Source organism: Megascapheus bottae, chromosome 3 (genome assembly GCF_031878675.1).
Source record: "Megascapheus bottae isolate mThoBot1 chromosome 3, mThoBot2.hap1, whole genome shotgun sequence".
In the NCBI taxonomy this organism is placed as follows: Eukaryota; Metazoa; Chordata; class Mammalia; order Rodentia; family Geomyidae; genus Megascapheus; species Megascapheus bottae.
In genome coordinates, this window is record NC_143511.1 from 38,493,223 (window position 1) to 38,513,590 (window position 20,368).

Sequence of the window (20,368 nt, forward strand, 5' to 3'; positions counted from 1 at the left end):
ACCACCCTAGGATTAGCTAGGATTACAGGCGTGAGCCACCATGCTTGGCATGGTTGTTGTTTTTAATGTACTACATGTTGTTTTTAATGTACTACTATTTCTCCTCTCCCCGCCCCCCTCCCCCATGATTTATCCCCTGTTGTCACTGTACCTGATTTTGGTGTCCGGTATATTGTATATACATTTATATGAATTAGGCAAGGGAAGGGAAATAACAAAATGGTGGGAAAACTGACAAAGGATGAACTAATGCAACATCAATGCCCATAAGACAATATGTTAGAAATGAACTTTACATTGGGGTGAGGGGTAAGGGGATAGTAAGTGGGAGAAAATTATTGGAATTGGTAATAATGTTGGAGAAGAAATGTACTCACTTCCCTTTTTTTTTGGGGGGGGGGTCATGGGGCTTTCACTGGGCCTGGGAGCTGTCCCTAAGCTCTTCAGCTCAAAGCTAGCACCCTACCCCTGGGCCTGGGCACTGTCCATGAGCTCTTCAACTTAAGGCTACTGCCCTGCCCTTGAGCCAATACCCACTTACAGTTTTCTAGAGTTTAATTGGAGATGCATCTCAGATCCTTTTGTGCCCAGGCTGGCTTTAAACCTTGATCCTCATATGTCAGCTTCCTGAGTAAGTAGGGTTACAAGCATGAGCTCACTATCTTATGTATATATCCATAACCCCTCTGTACTTCACCTTGACAATAAAATTAAATAAAAAAATAACTTTTCTTTTTTGCCAGTTCTGGGTCTTTGGACTCAGGGTTTGGACACTCCCCTTGAGCTTTCTCAAGGCTAGCCCTCTACCACTTGAGCCACAGCACCACTTCCAGCTTTTTTCTGTGTATGTGGCACCGAGGAATTAAACCCAGGGCTTTAGGCATGCTTGGCAAGCACTCTACAACGAGGCCATGCTCCCATGCATAAAAATAACTTTTAAATAATAATAAAAGATAAATTGAAGCGCAAATTCGCATAAAGTAATTGACATTTAACCCACAACATTTCTGAGTTTCCATCAATCTCCATCACAGACTGCCTACAGCACCACTCCCTGAAAGGAGTTCCACACCAACACAAAGTAATGATGGTTTGTTCAGTGTGCTACTTGGAGTGTATTCTGAGTGGGCCATAGTAAGTCTGCCCAGACTTTCTCCCTGGAGAGCAGTTCTGGCTGGTTTCAGTCTATAAAGCTTGCAAAATTTATAAATGGATATTTGGTTAATGAAGTTGTCTCAAGGGTTTGAGGTTATTTTGCTGAAACATTGATGATTGTGGCTTTTGCAACACTCTCACTTTCTATGTGAATAAGCTAAGGACTTCTGTTATCCTCTGAGTATTCTGGAGAATCGAGAAGAAAACTGGAGGGTTTTTGGTTTTGGTTTTTAAATTGTCAGGATAATGCATAGAGGGGTTACTGTTACATTCATCAGGTAGAAGGTGCATTAAGCATAGATACCCCTTCTCATGTTTTTGCCTCTGTTTCCCTCCCCCACCCGCTCTCAATTATCTTGTTTTCCTCCCTTTCCTTCCCTGTTTCAAATAAACAAATAAATGTATATAAAATATACCTGATAACAGAGTCAAGAGACAGTAACAACATGAGATTAACCATAAGGACAAAAAAAAAGGGAAGAGAAATAACATAGTACATTAAGAACAATAATCACACAAGACAAACCTTGTTTCCATATCCTAGAGTTCATTTCATTTAGTCTCATCCTATAGGTTTTGAGCTACATAGGTTTTTTTTTTAACTAAGTAATTTATTAACATTGATTTTTACATCATATTTCAAATGACATTTAACAAACAAGTATTTAAGAAGGGAATCTCTATAAACAATTATTGGCACTTACATTTTAGAACATAATTAAAATTAGGCTGAGGGTTTATATGTCATAGATACATAAAACATTGTCTATAGAGTCATAGATTTTCATGTCTATGTAGTTGTGTTTATATTTCCAATACCATGTTCATAGCATTGAGTACGCAAATATTGAGTCCTCGCTCTTGTACTGTTTGGATCTAATAGCCACATTTTAAGGATACCATGCGCCTTTTGTTCCTTTGGTCTTGACTTGTCTCACTCAACATGATTTGCTCTAGATTCATCCACTTCCCTGCAAATGCCATTATTTTTTCTTGTCTGTTGGCTATGTAGAATTCCATTGTGTGTGTGTGTGTGTGTGTGTGTGTGTGTGTATGTATGTATATATATCTATATCACATTTTTTGTATACATTCATCTGCAGAAGGGCATCTGGATTGTTTCCATCACCTGGCTATTGTGAATAGTGCAGAGATGAGCAGGTGTCCTTATCCTATCTTGAGTTAAGATGCTCAGGGTAGATGCCCAGGAGTGGTATGGCGGGATCGTAGGGAAGGTCTATTTTCAGTTCTTTTTTTTTTTTTTTTTTTTTGCCAGTCCTGGGCCTGAGCTCAGGGCCTGAGCACTGTCTTTGAACTTTCTCAAGGCTAGAGCTCTATCACTTGAGCCTCAGCACCACTTCCAGCTTTTTTTCTATGTATGTGGTATTGAGGAATCGAACCTGGGTCTTCGTGCATGCCACTCAAGCACTCTACCAATAGTCCAAACTCCTAGCCTAGCACTTCTCCTTTAATATGCCAGTTGAAGCCACACTAGTACTTTTACTGTTTCCTAGGAAACCCACCTCTCTAGAGGTGCCATAATTATCATGATATTTGATAATTATCAAGAGTTTTGAAGCTATATCCCTTGGCATGTGTTTAAGGTTGCCATTCAGCAGACCAGTTTATAAGTTCAATGTATGTTTTTTTTTTAAGTAAGAAATTTATTTGATCAAACAGCAATACATGAAGGTTCTTTAAGGACTATAATTAGACATAATTTATCTTTAATAGAAAGTAAAGCTTATCAATGGCACTTAAAAATAGTTTCCTAAAATGTGTAGGTATAAAGCACTCATGAAATCGTGAGCTTTAAAACTAGGTTGCAAATACATTAGAAAAAAAAACTCCAAACAAACCCTAAATATGGTATTTCAAAGCAGGTTTCTTTCTTTCTTTTTTTTCTTTTCTCTTGTTGATTATGGGGCTTGAACACTGTGCCTGGATACTGTCCCTGAGCTCTTCAGCTCAATGCTAGCACTTTACCACTTGAACCACAGTGCCACTTCTTGTTTTCTGGTAGTTAATTGGAGATAAAAGTCTCACAGACTTTGGTGCTGGGGGCTGACTTTGAACCATGATCTTCAGATCTCACCCTCCTGAGTAATTAGGATTACAGGCATGAGCCACCTGCACCCATCTTCAAAGTAGGTATCTTGATTGATATCACCCCCCTGCTCTCTCCGGGCGGTCTCCCTCCCTCCCTCCCTTTACCACCCCCCCCCCCCCCCGCCAGTAGTCTTGTTGCTTGAACTCAGGCCCTGGGCATTGTCCCTGAGCTCAGGGATAGCAGTCTACCACTTAAGCTGCTGTGCCACTTCTGGCCTTTTCTGTTTAGATGGTGTGGAGGAATTGAACCCAGGGCTTTACCTAGATCAGCACTCTACCACTAGGCCACATTCTTGGTCTTCGTGTCTTTGTATATCTTTTTTTTTTTTTTAAGCATATATTTTTATCAGTTGGAATGTGCTTAAACCTTTTCCAATGTGGTAATATCTGTTTGTTTTTTTGTTTTTTTTGCCAGTCCTGGGCTTGAGCTCAGGGCCTGAGCACTGTCCTTGGACTTTCTCAAGGCTAGAGCTCTACCACTTGAGCCTCAGCACCACTTCCGGCTTTTTTCTATGTATGTGGTACCGAGGAATCGAACCCGGGTCTTCATGCATGCTAGACAAGCACTTTAACCACTAGGCCAAACTCCCGGCCCCGGATGTGGTAATATCTGAAGCATGGAATTCTAATAGTAGAAACTAAGTCCTTAGCAAGCATCCCCAAACAAAGCCAAAAACCTAAAACATGCAAACTCTCCACCCCCTCCCACTATTTCCACTTATTTAATTTTTTAGTTCTGCAATTTTTCTGCTATCCATTATCACAGTGGCATGTTAAGAGAAAGTAAGGTGGACTTTCCCTCTGTGTCACCGCTCCATGAAAATCATACCTAAAAGCCTTGTTATTTTTTTCTTTTGTCCTTTTGAACTGACCTTTAGAAGAATTTGAAAGCCATTATTAAAAAATAAAACTCACTGAAATGTAGTATTCAATACAGCAAGGATAAAGTTCTGAAATTTGGATCTTCTCTTGCTTTTTCTTTGAGGAACCCATTCACTTCTGCTTTCATTTGCACATATTTCCCCTTCTCATTCCTCTCTTTTTCACCAGGATGTTTGAAAGCATATTTAATGCCTCCCAGGACTGAGAATTTGCTCAAGTACCTGAAACATAACAAATACTGCTGGGCCGTTCTTAGCAGAGAATGGTGCTGTATCAACCAAAACTTGTGACCCCCAAGCAGCAGATCATTGTGTGCCTGGAAGTAGGAAATTCTCCTGTAGTAGAGTGGATGGTTTTTCCCATCTGCTGATTCCATCAGCACAGCCTGGCCGCAGCGCTTCCACAAATAGCCCAAATGCTTTTCTTTATAGAAACTGCTTAGCAAAATTTGTTCAAAGACATCATATTAAGCAAACAAATGAGTCTGGCCTAAGTCTGTTCTTAAGGTAAAATTTTCCTCAGTTTCTAATAGTACTCTGTCTGGTTGTAGTTTTCAAAGTTTGTCTTTTTGTAGTTGTTGCAAGTTATTATTTTCTTTTGTTCTTTTTAAATGTGTTTTTGGTAGGAGTGTCTTTCTGTATGTACAGTTTTATGTGCTTGTTTTGAATGTGTTCACTTAGTATTGTGTGTTTTATAATGGATATATTTTATATTTCATTAATATTGAAAACACCCTTTTTAATGCCTGGTTAATATGTTTATCCCATTATTTATCCTTGGGCTTTCTCAAGGCTAGCACTCTACCATTTGATCCACAGTACCACCTCCAGCTTTTTCTATGTACGTGGTATCAGGAATTGAACCCAGTATATGTTAGGCAAGTACTCTGCCACTAGGCCAAACTCCTGACCCTTGTATTTTTTTAAGAAAGATAGTTCTCTTGGGTACTTTTGTACTGGACATTAATCTTTATTATGATATTCAGTGATGGTTTTGAGTAACTGAAGACTAAACACATTTTTATTTCTCAGAAATGATAACTTTTTGTTTTTGTCAGTCCTGGGCCTTAAATTCAGAGTCTGAGCACTGTCCTGGGCTTTCTCAAGACTAAAGCTTTACCCCTTGAGCCATAGTACCACTTCTGTATGTGGTTTCGAGGAATCGAACCTGGGTCTTTGTGCATGCTAGGCAAGCTCTCTAGGCCAAACTCCTGGTCCCAGGGCTCTACTTTTTTTATTTTTTTAAGAATTTATAAACATTGATTTTTGCATCATATTTCAAATGACATATTTAACAAACAAATATTCAAGAAGGGAATCTCTATATACAGTCACTGGCACTTAGATTTTAGAACATAATTAAAATTAGGTTGAGGGTTTGTATGTCATATATACATATTAATCTATGTAATAAAACATTATGTGCATAGAGTCATAAGTTTTATGTCTGTGTAGTTGTGTTTATATATCCAGTACCATGTCCATAGCATTGCCAAGGCTCTACTTTTAAAATATGCTTTCCTTTAAGTCATTTTGTATTTGAACTCATCTTTTAAAACATTGTCACTTTTTACTCTTAAAAGCTATACGTACACAATAACAATCTGGGAGGATGCTTTAGAAGATGTATTAAAGATATGTTTGGTAAGGGTGAGGATATTATAAACAGGCTGTCTGTAATAAATAAGTATTGTGAATTTATCTATAAGAAACTGTAGAGGCAGGAAATATGGTTGTCCTCTCAGTACCTAGTTATATGTATAGACAAAATGTTTTTAGTTTAACTCATATTTCTTCTAGCTTGATTATTATATTTTGTGTGCATAACCAGTTTTTATATGAAGAGCTATTAATTCTAGAATATTTAGAGTAATAAATGTTTTGTTTCAAAAGTATCATTCAGAATACTGCTATGAACTAACACTTTTACTTTGTGGTAAATATGACCCGGGAATTGATAGCTTTGATAGTATGGTACTCTTTTATAAAATAGAACAGTTTTTTAGTGATAGGACAATTAGGTAATTTCAGACAGCGATGATAGTATTTTTGAGAGGTCATTACTTTTATTCAAGATAGTATGATTTCCTCATTTCTCCCTCTGCAGCAGTATTAGTTACAGGCCTGGCCTATTTCTTAGAATGCTTAAACCATTCCTTATGCAGCAAAGCATTTCAAAAAGATCGGGAGCCTGGAGGTGTCAGAACCTGTTTCTGTGAATTCAGAAGTGCTTATGCATGTTAAAGGATTTTGTGTTTGGACTCATGTTTCTTTTAACTGTATGATATCTGCTACAGAATTTTGGTATTTAAAAAAAAAGAACAACAGGGGTCCGGGAGTTTGGCCTAGTGGTAGAATGCTTTGCCTAGCATGCACGAAGACCTGGGTTCAATTCCTCGGTACCCCACATACATAGCAAAAAGCTGAAAGTGGTGCTGGAGCTCATGTGGTAGAGCTCTAGCCTTGAGAAAGTCCAAGGATAGTGCTCAAGCCCTAAGCCCAAGCCCAGGACTGACAAAAAAACAACAACAACAATTTCAGTCTTGAGTTTCTACTATTAAGTAGACTTACTAAGAAATTAAAACAAGAATTAAGTGAGTGGCACAGAAACCCATTTTCTCCGATATTTCGCAAACTTTGCAGACTTTAATGAAAATATCAAGAGGATAGGAAACTGTTTTACAGTATTGACTCTTTTTCTTAAGGATTCATAGATTCATAGGTTGATCAAGTAGTTTTGAAAATTCTTGTTTGGTTGTGATAGTATAATCTACATCAGGTTGTTTTTCTTTTTTCTATCAATCACAATAGTGATTGTGATACTAATTCACACATGGATATAGAAGTAGTTATCAGTCTTTTTGGTTTAGGAACTCTTACACTTTTAAATATATTGAAGCTCTCGGAAAGTTTTGGTTTGATTTTAGTTTTCTTTATGTTTTCTTCTCTTCTTTCCTTTTCTGCCTTTCCCTTTATTTACCTTTTTCTAGTCCTTGTCTTTTCCTGATCCTTCCATCTTTCTTTCCATTTTTTCTATTCTTCTCACTCCTTTTTTGTACTGGGGAATTAAGCCACAGACTGGCTCTTGATATGCAAGCTGTGCTTCCAGCCATACTCACTATATGTAGTAGCCTATATGTTAAGGCCTTAGTGGTGTTTAGAAGTTTCATGTTAACTCTCCATTCTGATTCTTTGTCAACCCCTAGTCCTTATAGTATGCTTTGCTCATTTTTTTTTTTTTAATTCTTTTTCCCCTAAGAATTGCCTGAGGTCCCAGCCACTGAGGAGGAAGTAGAAGAAACAGAGTCCTGGGCAAAACCTCTCATCCACCTTTGGCAGACAAAATCTCCCAATTTTGTGGCTGAGCAAGAGTATAATGCAACTGTAGCAAAGATGGAGCCACACTGTGCCATCTGCACTTTGCTCATGCCATACTATAAGGTAATTTCACTACAGTCACTGCGTGTGACTCACTAATGAGGTCACTGGTGGTCATTGTTGATGTTGTATAATGTTGTAATAATGGTCTTCAAAGAACACAAGACAATTTTTTTCATATATTTTTATTGTAATTAAAAGAAGGGTTACATTATATTTGCCAGATAGGAGGTGCATTAATTCACATACATTGATACTCTTTCTCATGTCTTAAGACATGAGAAACACAAAAGAATTTAATTACGATTCTTCTTCTTCCTTTTTTTTTTTTCCCCACCACATGCTTCTTAAAAAGCTCTATTTTGGGGCTGGGAGCATGACCTAATGGTAGAGTGCTCGCTTAGCATACATGAAGACCTGGGCTTGATTCCTCCATACCACATACTTAGAAAAAGCCAGAAGTGGTGCTGTTGTCAAGTGATAGAGTGCTGTCCTTGAGAAAGTTCCAGGATATTGCCCAGACCCTGAGGTCAAGCCCCAGGATTGGCAGGAAGAGGAGGAAGAGGAGGAGGAGGCGGCTTCGGCGGTGGTGGCAGAGGCAGCAGCATGTTTCTGGCTCTGTTTCTGGCAGCATTTTGTCATTTATGGATATGTCAGTTTATTTCAGGGAAGCATTTAATTCCAAAGTTACTGCTCCTTTTCTCAAAAACTACCCAGCTGAAAACTTAATCATAGAACTTTATGTAGAAAGCACTCTGACTTTGTCTCTGTTTAAGTTTGAAATGATACTCTCAAGTAAGATAAATGGCAATGTAGGACCTAACTTTTAAATGCCTTTCTTCATCTTCCCATGTGTTACATGCAAAAACCACAGCCAGAACTGAATTAGAATAGATCAGCTGTCCAGTTTACCACCCTTAGCCAGCTCTGATTGATGCTCTTTCCATCATTATTTCATGCACACTGACTGGCAGCCTCTCAGCTAAGGGAGAGACATAGTCTTTAGAAGTAACAGTGAAGAAATACCTTTAGGAATCCAATCAGAGTACAGTTATATGGTATGTTTTAAGGTATAAAGTATATGAACATTGTCTTTTGGGGGGAGGTGTTGTTGTTTTTAATTGTTTGTTTGTTTTCCTGTCATGGGACTTGAACTCTGGGCCTGGGCACCATCCCTGAGTTCTTCAGCTCAAGGCTACCACTCTACCTCTGGAGCCTCAGCGCCACTTCCAGCATTGTCTTTTATGATCATACAGTTACTAATAGATTCAGAGGTATAAGAAAGATCTTTCTTAGTGTGCTCAGTGTAAGAGTAAACTCATTTGTATTAGATGTTTCTTAGGAAGTGAATGTGAGATGTTTCACATTTTTAGACTTTATGAATAGGATAGTATGCCCTATTTTTGTTGAGGATTGTTGAGGTTTGAACACTTGACCTCCCATTGGCAAGACAGGAGCTCTGCCACTTGAGCCACTCCACTAGGCTTCTTTTTGCACTGATGACTTAGGAAAATATACATGTGCCATTCTGTCCAGCAACTGATCAAATGGACTCTTCTGAACTTTGTTTCTCTCTGGCTGGTCTTAAGTCACTATCCTCTTGAATCTCAGTATTTCAAGTAGTTGAGATTACCTGTTTGAGCCACTTTGTCTGAGATACTTCTTGTTCTTGAATGTGGCTCTGTTGAGTGACAAACATTATTTTTGCTTTAGTCACTAAATATTATTGATTCTTATTTTAACACCCTAACGTGCCTATTCTTATAAACAAACATTTCATATTGAAAAGATAAGATCTGGGAAATGATTGATATAAGATCTGTGAAGATAGTAATTTATTTTTATAGTTTCAGATAAGCATTAAACATTCACATATTTAGGCATGTGATCCTTTCTTATTTGGCCACATGTACCAGTTCTGCCTCTTTCTACTGCCTTAGTAGGAAGCAAATGGCTTTGAAGCCTCTCTCAATGCTGTTGTCCAGATTCAAACTGGGCTCTTTGAAAGCCTTTCTCCAAAGGTAACCAGGTAATATTTTTCATTAAATGAAAGCAGGTGTTTTATCTGGGTGAATAATGAGGAAAACAATTCATCTGTTGATTAATGCTTTCTTTGAATTATTTTACTAGCTTATCATTTCCTTCTATGAGCAGCACATTCTCTTGTTCCTAAAGATTTCATTCTACATGAAAGTCTAGGAAGGACTGGTAAAAAAAAACAGACAAACTGATAGTTGGGTTAAGGAGACCAACAGGACGAACCAAAGTAGAATATCTCATTGACCAAACGATAGCCTTGAGTGAGTAGAATAAATGAGCTCTTCTCCATGTTTTCCACTCATTTGAAAATGTTTTGTTTTCCAGCCAGATAGCAGCAGTGAAGAAAACGATTTCAGATGGGAGACAACATTGAATGAAGTGGTTACTTTGGGAGGAAAGACTAAGCCCCTCATTCCAGAGATGTGTTTTATTTATAGTGAAGAAAACATAGAATATTCCCCACCCAATGCCTTCCTTGAAGAGGATGGAACGAGTCTTCTGATTTCTTGTGCAAAGTGCTGTGTACGAGTTCATGCAAGTAAATACATCTATAATTTTTCAGCCACTGTCTTTTCTGGGCTCTTCCTATTCTTTATTTCTCACCTCTTTGGAATCTGTCAAATCCATTGCACTGAAATATTGGCTGACTCTCCCATTTCTTCTGGTGAAAGGATGACTAGACAATCTTCTCTTTCTCCCCACTTTGCTGCAGTGCCAGTGGAGAGCAGGTCTGGGGTTTCTGTTTAGAGTCCAGGTGCATCGTAGGGATCTTCTCACATATTTGAATTTTGTTTCCTTTAAGATATTCATTTGAAAGAACTTAATTTGAAAATGTTTAACAATTGATAATTGTATTTCTTTGTGCTTTTTTAGAGCGAAATGAATATTTCCTTGGTGACAGTGTGTGATTGTTTTACTGGGCTAAATGTTTTATTTTTCATCTGAATTCCAAAGGGGGAACTATGACTAAAATAGATTTTTTCCTCCCTGGAAGGAAATGGTTCAGCTACATATTTTAATCAGCTTGCTATTTTTACATAGGAGGATAAGTGGTAAATATATCTGTAAAATTTGGCTTAATATGTAAATACTGCAGAATATTAGAAGGAATCTGTTATATACTGCAACTGTGTCTTAAAGCATTTTATCATTCCATATTTTAGTCACCGATACCAGCATTACTACTCCCCTCCCTCCCTCCCTCCTTCCCTTGCTTCTTTCTTTTTCCTTCCCTCCCTTTCTTTTGGCTGTGGGTCTTGAATTCTGGGCCTGGCACTGTCTGTGAACTCTTGCTTAAGGCTAGCACTCTGCCACCTTGAGCAACAGCAGTACTTCCAGTTTTCCAGTGATGAATTGGAGGTAAGAGTCTTATGGACTTTCCTGCCAGGCTGGCTTTGAACTGCAGTCCTCAGATCTGAGCCTCCTGATTAGCTAGGATTACAGGTGTGAGCCACCAGAACCTGTTTCCTTTAATTTATTTTTTTTGCTGATGCTAGGATGAAGCTCAGAGCCTTGTGTACACTAGCTGAGTAGTTTATTTTTTTATTAATGTACTTATGTATAACCTATTGCTATCAAAGTAGTTTGAAGATTTGTAACAGAACTATTATCATCTTTGTTTAGCACAGAGCAATAATAATCTTATATTAGAGTTGAAATATAATAATTTAGTAGTTAGGTTCATGCCTTCTCAAGCATAATCTGCTTGAAATATAATATTCTTTGTTATATAGATATTAACTTATAATCTGCATACATATATATGAGTTCAACCTAAATTATTATATATATTCAAGAGGCCAAGCACATGAAAAGGAGGGATTTAATCCCGATTACTGAATGCACTAGCAATATGTTTATCTACAATATTTCATAAACATATGCTTTATCTGATTAGTTTATAAATGTGATTACTATGTTAAACTTTTCTGTGGTTTAATTATATCTCTTGTTTTTTGCTCCTATCTGAATTGTTAATTGAAATGTATTGGTAGAAATTACTAATTTATTTTATTTTTATTTTTATTTTTTTTGCCAGTCCTGTGCTTGAGCTCAGGGCCTGAGCACTTCTTGGACTTTCTCAAGGCTAGAGTTCTACCACTTGCGCCTCAGTACCACTTCCAGCTTTTTTTTTCCCTATGCATGTGGTACCCAGGATTCGAATCCTGGGCCTTCATGCATGCTAGATAAGCACTCTACCACTAGGCCAAACTCCCGGCCCAAAACTACTAATTTAAATTGTTCCAAAACTCTTTATTCCAAGAAGTTAGGGTGCCAGGTCTTTTCCTCTTTCCCCCTCCCCATATATCTTCTTTTCTTACTCTTGTTTTCTTTCCTCTCATCTTCTGGTTTTCCTTTTGAGATATAGTCTTACTACATAGCCAAGGCTAGCTCAAATTTGAGTTCATCCTGTCTGAGCCTCCAAAATGCTGGGATTACATGTATGTACTTGCTCCATTGAGTTTTATTTTCAGCATTAGGATCAAACAGTAATATATGTTGCTTAGCGCTATGTAATTATTGCATGTGTTTATACCATCAGTCATCTCTCAGTTATTTTAAGGCAGACACTGATTTGAAAACATTTCTTCACACTGATCACAGACTCAGCAGCCTTTGCCCTATCACTGAAATTAAAGCTAATTTAGTTTAATTTTTGAAGTGTAATTTTAATTTAAAAGTAATATGACAAATTTATTTACTGTATTACTTTAACATTCCCCAAAATTGCTATATGAGTTGCCTTTTATTTTGAAGTTTTTATGTTATGAATGCAAGAGCAAATTTGATTGTTTAGAAATTCTATTATAGTACTTCAAGAATTATCTCTATGATAATATTATGAACATTATCATCCAGACTGACATTCATTTTTCCTAGAGCTAATATCTTATTAATTAATTATGGTGCATAAAAATTAGAAATATCTTTGAGACAGATTTGTTTGTTTTATTTAAGCAGTGGGAATCAAGAACAATATGGTAGACAGTTGACCAGCTTTATGCATTTTTGTGTTGATAGATGTAACGCTTTAAAGATGCGAGAAACCTAATTCGTGGATCTGTGTTATATTTTTAGGTTGTTATGGTGTCCCTTCTCACGAGATCTGTGATGGATGGCTATGTGCCCGCTGTAAAAGAAATGCGTGGACAGCAGTACGTAGTGTTATGCAGCATATTTTAATAACACTTTACCCCTTCTTTTTACCATCTACTGTGAATGCTTTTAAATCTAGGAAAGAAATATATTGCTTTCATGCTCTTGTGTGTAATTCTACTGTTCACTGTTCGTTGGTTGGTTTGTGATATCAGAGTAAGTGTTTAGCTTGATGTTGTCAATCAATTGTGAGAGGAGCCTTTATTTTACAAATGTTACAAATGGTAAAGTATTAAAGTTCCTTGCAATCAAAGTTAAAAACTTAAAGGACAATATAGGAATATGTTCTGCATGAAGAAAATTTGTCACAATTATTTATAATTAGGTCTCAGTGTGGAAGTGAACATATGGTGACTATAAATTAAAGGAACCTGAGAGGACTAACATTCACTTTGGAAAGGAAAGGAAAGGAAAGAAAAGAAAAATGAAAATATGCACACTTTTTTTTTTTGTGTGGTTCATGGGACTTGGACTCTGGACCTAGGTGCTGTCCCTGAGCTCCTCAACTCACGCCCTACCTCTGGGCCTGGAGCTCTTCAGCTCAAGGCAACTGCCCTAACCCTTGAGCCACAGCCCAACTTCCCATTTTCTAGTGGTTAATTGGAGATAGGAGTCTCAAGGACTTTAGTGCCTGGGCTGGCTTTGAACCTCAATCCTCAGATCTCAGCCTCCTGCGTAGCTAGGATTACAGGTGTGAGCCACCACACCTGGCAGATATGTATAGTCTTTATAGTTGAAATAATATTTGATATTAGAGTTATGATGTCCTATTTAAGAAGTCTCTTCATTAATATCCTTGCAATGACCAATTATGTTGGCAAATTCTTAGTAAATGTAGAGCTTTTTAAAAATAGGAAGCTTATAAGCAGGACTGGATGTATATATGAAACTGTTTTATTTTCAGCTACTGGTTTGGAGTCCTTATCTTTGATAATTCCTTCTGGAACAGATTCCCGCTACATGATAGTGCCAGACATGATCATTCCAGACATCAGTAAATACTTATTTGGTTTTTTTTTTTAATTAATTAATTTTTTTTTTTTTTTTTTTTTTTTTTTTTTTTTTTGCCAATCCTGGGGCTTGACCGTAGAGCCTGAGCACTGTCCTTGGGCTATCTCAAGGCTAGTGCTCTACCACTTGAACCACAACACCCTTTCTGGCTTTTTCTATGTTTGTGGTACCGAGGAATTGCTTGCTAGGCAAGCACTCTACCATTAGGCCAAACTCCCAGCCTGTAAATACTTGTTTTTAAGTATATAAAAGCAATATTCTTTGTATTTTTTATTAAAGAATTTATTAACATTGATCTTTACATCATATTTCAGATGACAAGTTTAACAAACAAGTGTTCAAGAAGGGACTCTATTTACAATCACTGGGGCTTAGTTTTTAGAACTTAATCCAAATTAGGCTAAGGGTTTGTATGTCATAGAAACATATTAATTTATGAAATAAAACATTATGTCTATAGAATCATAGGTTTTTATGTCTATTTAGTTATGTTTATGTTTCCATTACCATGTCCATAACATTGGGTATGCAAATATTGAGTCCTCACTGTTGTACTCTTTGGATTTAATAGCCACATATTAAGGATACCATGCACCTTTTGTTACCCACAGACATTTTTATGTTTCCTTTTTCCTTTGTTCCTAGGCAACTGAAAATCTGTTCTTGGTTTCTGTAGATCTCTTTGCATTTTCTAGAATTTTTGTGTGGTGGTTCTAGGTTTGAATTCAGGACCTAGAATTTGTGGAGCAGGTACTTTCTCTCCTTGAGTTATGTCTCCAGCTCTAGTTATACCTATGCATTTCATAGAATTTTATATAAATGAAGTCAGAGAATACATACACCGTTTGCTCTTTCTTGTTCATTGACTCTTATTCATCCACGTGGATGCTTATACTGATATACCCTTTTTATTCCTGACTCATTTCCTCTTTAAGACTATACAGCACTTTGTTAACCCAGTCTTTTTCACTGTTAATGGGTATATACATAGTTTCCATTTGGAGCTTTCAATTAAAGCTGGTATGAAGCATCAGAAAAAAAAAGCAATATTCTGATTTTTAGATTCTGTTTCTCATTATTTTCTTTTTGTATATCTCATTACTTTTTTATTAATTAAATTTCTATTTGTCTCCTATATGCATCTATTTCTACAATTTAAAAAGTATAAAGTTAATATTCTTTTTTTTTTTTTTTTCCAGTTCTGGGCTTGTGCTCAGGGCCTGAGCTCTGTCCTTGGGATTTCTCAAGGCTAGAGCTCTATCACTTGAGCCTCAGCACCACTTCCCGCTTTTTCCTATGTATGTGGTACCGAGGAATCAAACCCGGGTCTTCGTGCATGCTAGGCAGGCACTCTACCACTAGGCCAAACTTCCAGTACCATGAATTCCTTCTAATTTATTTTCATACCTTTACACTTTTCCACATTTTTATTAGCACATTTTAATTATACAGTATGAGGAATTCATTGTGGTAATTCCCTACATACATGTAATATAGGCAGGCCAAACTCCCTGCCCGATAATTTATAAAGTGTAAAGTTAATATTCTTATAAAATACAAAAATTTTTCTTCTTTTTTCCCCCTCTTTCATCATTTTCTTTTTGTATCCATATACTGGAAAGTTTTCTGATTCTAGACATTTCTTTGAAATACCAAATACTATTTTGTGGCTACACTTGTAATTATGAAAGAGATGTAGCTGAATGTCTGGTATAGGCTGGTAATCTAAATACTTTATTAATTAAAATTAACAAGCATTAAGCTAAGTCCTTAATGCTGGGTAGCACATTAAAACATAATTGCTAATTAGATAAGTGTTTTTCTATGTGAGATCTTCTAATGCATTTATAATATAGAGTTCTGTAGATTAAGTACATATAAGTAGGTCAAGGAAATCTGAAAGGAACTTGACTAAGATTCTTGTTGATAATTAAAAGGTAACCTCAATTTAGCTGCTGCTCCTAAAAATTATGGGTGCTTTATCAGGGACTTTTTAGGGAGAAACTGATTTTCTTCATGAAAACTTATGTATCAAGATGAGTAACAAGATGAGAGCAAGGCAGAAAGTCATATCATGATGAGAACGATGGCTTGGATTAGCCATGCATTGCTAGTCTTTTGTACACAGCAGCATTGAGCCTGTGTTATTCCTTCTCAACTTAGTTTGAAGAATTTTCTGTAACAAATTAATGATTTGTGCTATATCTTGCTACAGAAGGTTTTATCTTGTAGTTAGGAAGGATAAATGTACTTGCTCACATATTTATATTAAGAAAATCTAAATTGAAGGAAGATTTAACAGCAACATAATGAGAAAGCTTGACTGAAAGTATATATTTAAATTCCATTTTAAAATTAAGTTCCATTCAAAGATGCTTCAATTACAGCTTGCCTTGTATTTCTGTTTTGTTTTTGTTTTCTTTAAGAAGTATATATCTTCAAAAGTGCTAAATTTATTTATGTATTTTGTAAATGGAGATAAGTGACATTATTTGACATTAGTAATTATTGGTTAGTTGAAAAATTGCATGCTATTATACATTATTTATCAATGAAAATATCCTGTATGATACAATAATGGTACATACATTTCATTATGAATTTGTCCAAACCTGTAGAATATATAGCATCTGTAATAAACTTAATATAATTTATGTGTTCTAGGGATAAGGATCTGGCAGTCCTGTTCAGCATTTATAACTGATATTCCTCTGTGGCAGGAAAATTTATATAGGGGAGGATATGCCTGAATGGAGTAGGAGATATGGGAAGTCGCCATTCATCTCAATTTCTTTTCTGTGATCTGAAATTGCTGTAAATATAAATTCTTAATAAAAAGCTGTTTCAACACCTTACTATAAATACATCTGTTTGCAGTTTGGGGATTCATAGTAGTATACATTATGCTCTAAATTCCTTTTAATTTATTTTTTTATTAATTTTTTTTTTTTGCCAGTCCTGGGGCTTGCACTTAGGGCCTGAGCACTGTCCTTGGGCTTTCTCAAAGCTAGAGCTCTACCACTTGAGCCACAGCACCATTTCTGGCTTTTTCTATGTATGTAGTACTGAGGAATTGAACCCAGGTCTTCGTGCATGCTAGGCAAACACTCTACCACTAGGCAAAACTTCCAGTACCATGAATTCCTTCTAATTTATTTTCATACCTTTACATTTTTCCACATTTTTATTAGCACCTTTTAATTATACAGTATGAGGAATTCATTGTGGTAATTCCCTACATACATATAATATAGTCTGATCCTATTTATCCCTTCTGTCATCTTTACATATCTTCCTCCTTACCACTTCATGTACTTTTACATTCAATTCAGGAGAGTTTGAATATGTTGATCTGATAGTACAGTGTATCAAAAAGCAATAATCCATTATTTTTGTGTGTGTATGAATATTGCCATGCTATAGAAAGTTATATTTTCTAATATAAGATGAAAAATACTTCATAGGTTATGCATTTCTCTACAAAGAAATGCATAAACTACATAATTACATGCATTTATTATCTACCAAAAGGCAGTTATGGTACTCTAAAGACTCATAAAATTACATTGTATACATATAAAAAAATAGCATCTTCTTTTCCCTATAATGGTTATAAGAACTCAGAACTCAAACATAAAAGGTATTTTAGATTGGCTGTGCATATTTACTGTTATTTTATTATTTATTATTTAAAACATTGAGTAACATTAGATAGGAGCAAACTGTACCTTGCTGATCATTTTTTTTTTTCTGATCATTTGCAGTGAGCTTTGCCTTGCCTTTTACCTTGCTAATCATTTTCAATATACATTTCAAGATAATTGTACTTATGCAATATAATTGCCTCTTACTTTGTATTGTGCAAGTACACTGATTAAAAATAACTATCTTGATGGCTATTGATAGTTTTTATTGGTTGGTTTTGAGTAAGTATCTCACACAGATTGAATTGGGGTTGTCATTCATGCCTGTATCTCTTACATGTTTCTGAATGAAAGTGACAGCCCTTTTCTGAATAAATTATCCTCATGCAATTAATTCCTTGAACCACTTGAAGAAGTACTCTATATCAAATCTACCCACATAGTGTCATTGGATCTTGGAGGGTAACAAATATATGCCCTATGTGAAAAATCATTCATCAGAATTCCTCGTATGTTGTTGGGATTTCTATATAACTCCTAATTTTAAGTCTGAAGTAAAACATCTATGTCTTGTATAACTTGTAACTCTTGATATTTTTAGAATCATGAAGCCTCAGTCTTTATAGTAAGTCTCAGTGTATTACTGCACAGTAATTAATTAATTGAGCAAAGTAGTCTAATTGGGAAGGCTTTGATTCCTACTATTTGTTTGAGTTTGGGTTTTATAGATGGACCTCAGTTCCTTTAGGTAGAGGTACATCTTGTAAGAAGTGACACTGAAATCTGCATGAAGTGCCTTCCTTCCTGGTTTTCTAAAGCAGGCATTCTCTTATAGTGAGGAATATGAGTTATGTTTCCTTTATTCCATACTAAAGCTTTTATTCTCTCTCTTCAACTTCCTAAAGATAGCTGCTGTTAATTTATGCTACAGATTAGCAGTCATTTAGCTCTTTGAATCTTCTGATGGAAAAAAAGCAGGTTCATCATTCAGCTTTGAACTTCCAAAATCAGAATGACTAAATGATTTAGATATAAGCTAATACAATTATAGGAATTTGTTTTTCATATTTGCACAAAATTTAGTACTAAAAAAGGACTAAAGAATTTACATTTATCTCAGATCTCCTTTTACAGATAATAAACCAAATAATTTAAGAGAATAAAAGATTTGCCTGGGAAAAATAACCAGGGCTCGGGGTGGTACTTAGGCCTCCAGATTCCTAGGCTCTGAATTGTTTTGCTTAGCCATTTATTTTTTTTTCATATTTTTTATTGTAATTAATAGAAGGGTTACATTATATTCACAAGATAGAAGGTGCATTACTTCACAAACGTTGATACCCTTTCTCATGTCTTGGTCCCCATTTCCCTCCCCCCACCCAGCCATTTATTTTTAAATGAGAAAAACACCTCACTCTGAAGTTTCTGTTTTTGTTTTTGGGGCTTGAACTTAAGGTAGTGCTCTGAGCTATAGCACCACTTCTGGTTTTCTGGTGGTTAATTGGAGATAAGAGTAGCACGGACTTTTGGTGCCAGGGCTGTTTTCGAATTGTGATCCTCAGGTCTCGGCCTCCTGTGTAGCTATGGTTAAGGGTGTGAGCCACCAGGGCCTGGCGACTCTGGAGGGTTTTTAATTTAAAAAAATTTTTTAAGGTTTTAGTTTATTCATGTATTTGTTTAGAAGCTTCTAGTGATTTTTGTTTTTGTTTTTGTTTTGCTCAGTATATAGTCACTAGCATTATTGTTTGGTTAGGACAGTTGCTTTCCTCTTTTATATTCTCTATAGTTTCTGATCAGAATACCTTCCCTAGAACTGGATTATCTCCTGAATCCAATTTTCCTGTTGACAACAGTGTTGACATTTTTCTTTTTCAAAGAGCACTGAAGTGTCTTTGTAGATCAGAGCCATTGATTTGTAGATCAGATTGGCTTATGGCCTTGAGAGGTCATGATGGCATTGCTGTTCCCTCTGATACATTCTGGGTTGGATTTTTTCTTCCATGGAATTCTGTCAGGACCAGGTGATAAGAGGATGTCAGCATGCAAGGCCAGCTTTGATCTATATACAAAGAAAAACTAGTAGAAAAGGAAGGCCCTGTTCTTGTCAAAGAAAGGGCCATCTGCAGTGGGCAATGACTGTCAGTGGTTGTCTGTTTTCCTCATAGAGGTATCTTTGTGAACTAGCAACTGGGACTTTACTTTTCTGTGTGACATATACACTTGCACTTCAAATTACCTTGTGTTTTCTCTGGAGGAGGCAAATGATTCCCAACAGTTGCAGACTTAAACCTTGGCTGAAAAGATCAGACCATTGGTGTACTCTAATTTAAAAAAAATGGCATAGTACATATGAGAATATCAATTATTCAGATAGCATAGTTACAAGGAGGAAGTCTTTCCATTAAGGTACTGCTTATGGTCTACAAACACAAATAATTGTTTAATCGTGTTCTTATTTTCATCCTTTTGCTCAATATACATCTTATTCTCTTTCGCAATGGAGAATAAGAGAGGAAAGTCTATGTCGCTTATTGTAAGTGAAACTGTATTCATAAATAGCTCCTTGATTGAGAACAAATGCCTCATTAATCTTTAGTGCTTCAACCAGAGAGCACAAGGAAAGTCAGGAAGAGTAATGAGTGACATTATGTGGAGGCGAACACATTTCACCACACACCAGGCTGTGTATGCCTGAGGTCACAGGCTGCAAGGCGTAGCTCCTTTGCAATGAGAAAAGTGATCCCCATGAAGGGAAGAAGGGAGAACTGCAGTGCAGGCATTTCTCATGACTGGCAAAAATTAATCCAGTGAAAGGCTAAAGAAATCATCTACTTCTCTGTTTATTGTCGATAGTCATGCTGCGAACAAGGGTAAACCAGCTGAGCTTTCATTTGAAAGGCAAACGTTGGACAATTTTAACAAAGTTAGATATATGTTCAGGTCGAAACACTTCACTCAAGATACTGGAAATACTGTTATGTAAATGCAGTAAGC

At 36.3% G+C, this 20,368-nt stretch overlaps 1 protein-coding gene across 3 annotated transcripts in view; it reads left to right on the top strand.

The window, feature by feature from the left end:
* Kdm4c (lysine demethylase 4C) overlaps positions 1–20,368 on the top strand; it is a 313,858-nt gene that overhangs the window by 169,929 nt on the left and 123,561 nt on the right. For all 3 annotated transcript variants that reach the window (XM_090329959.1, XM_090329957.1, XM_090329958.1), the window contains exons 13-15: positions 7,405–7,586; positions 9,888–10,101; positions 12,642–12,718. In XM_090329959.1, the coding sequence (XP_090186085.1) occupies positions 7,405–7,586; positions 9,888–10,101; positions 12,642–12,718 (473 nt within the window). The remainder of the gene's footprint in view (positions 1–7,404; positions 7,587–9,887; positions 10,102–12,641; positions 12,719–20,368) is intronic.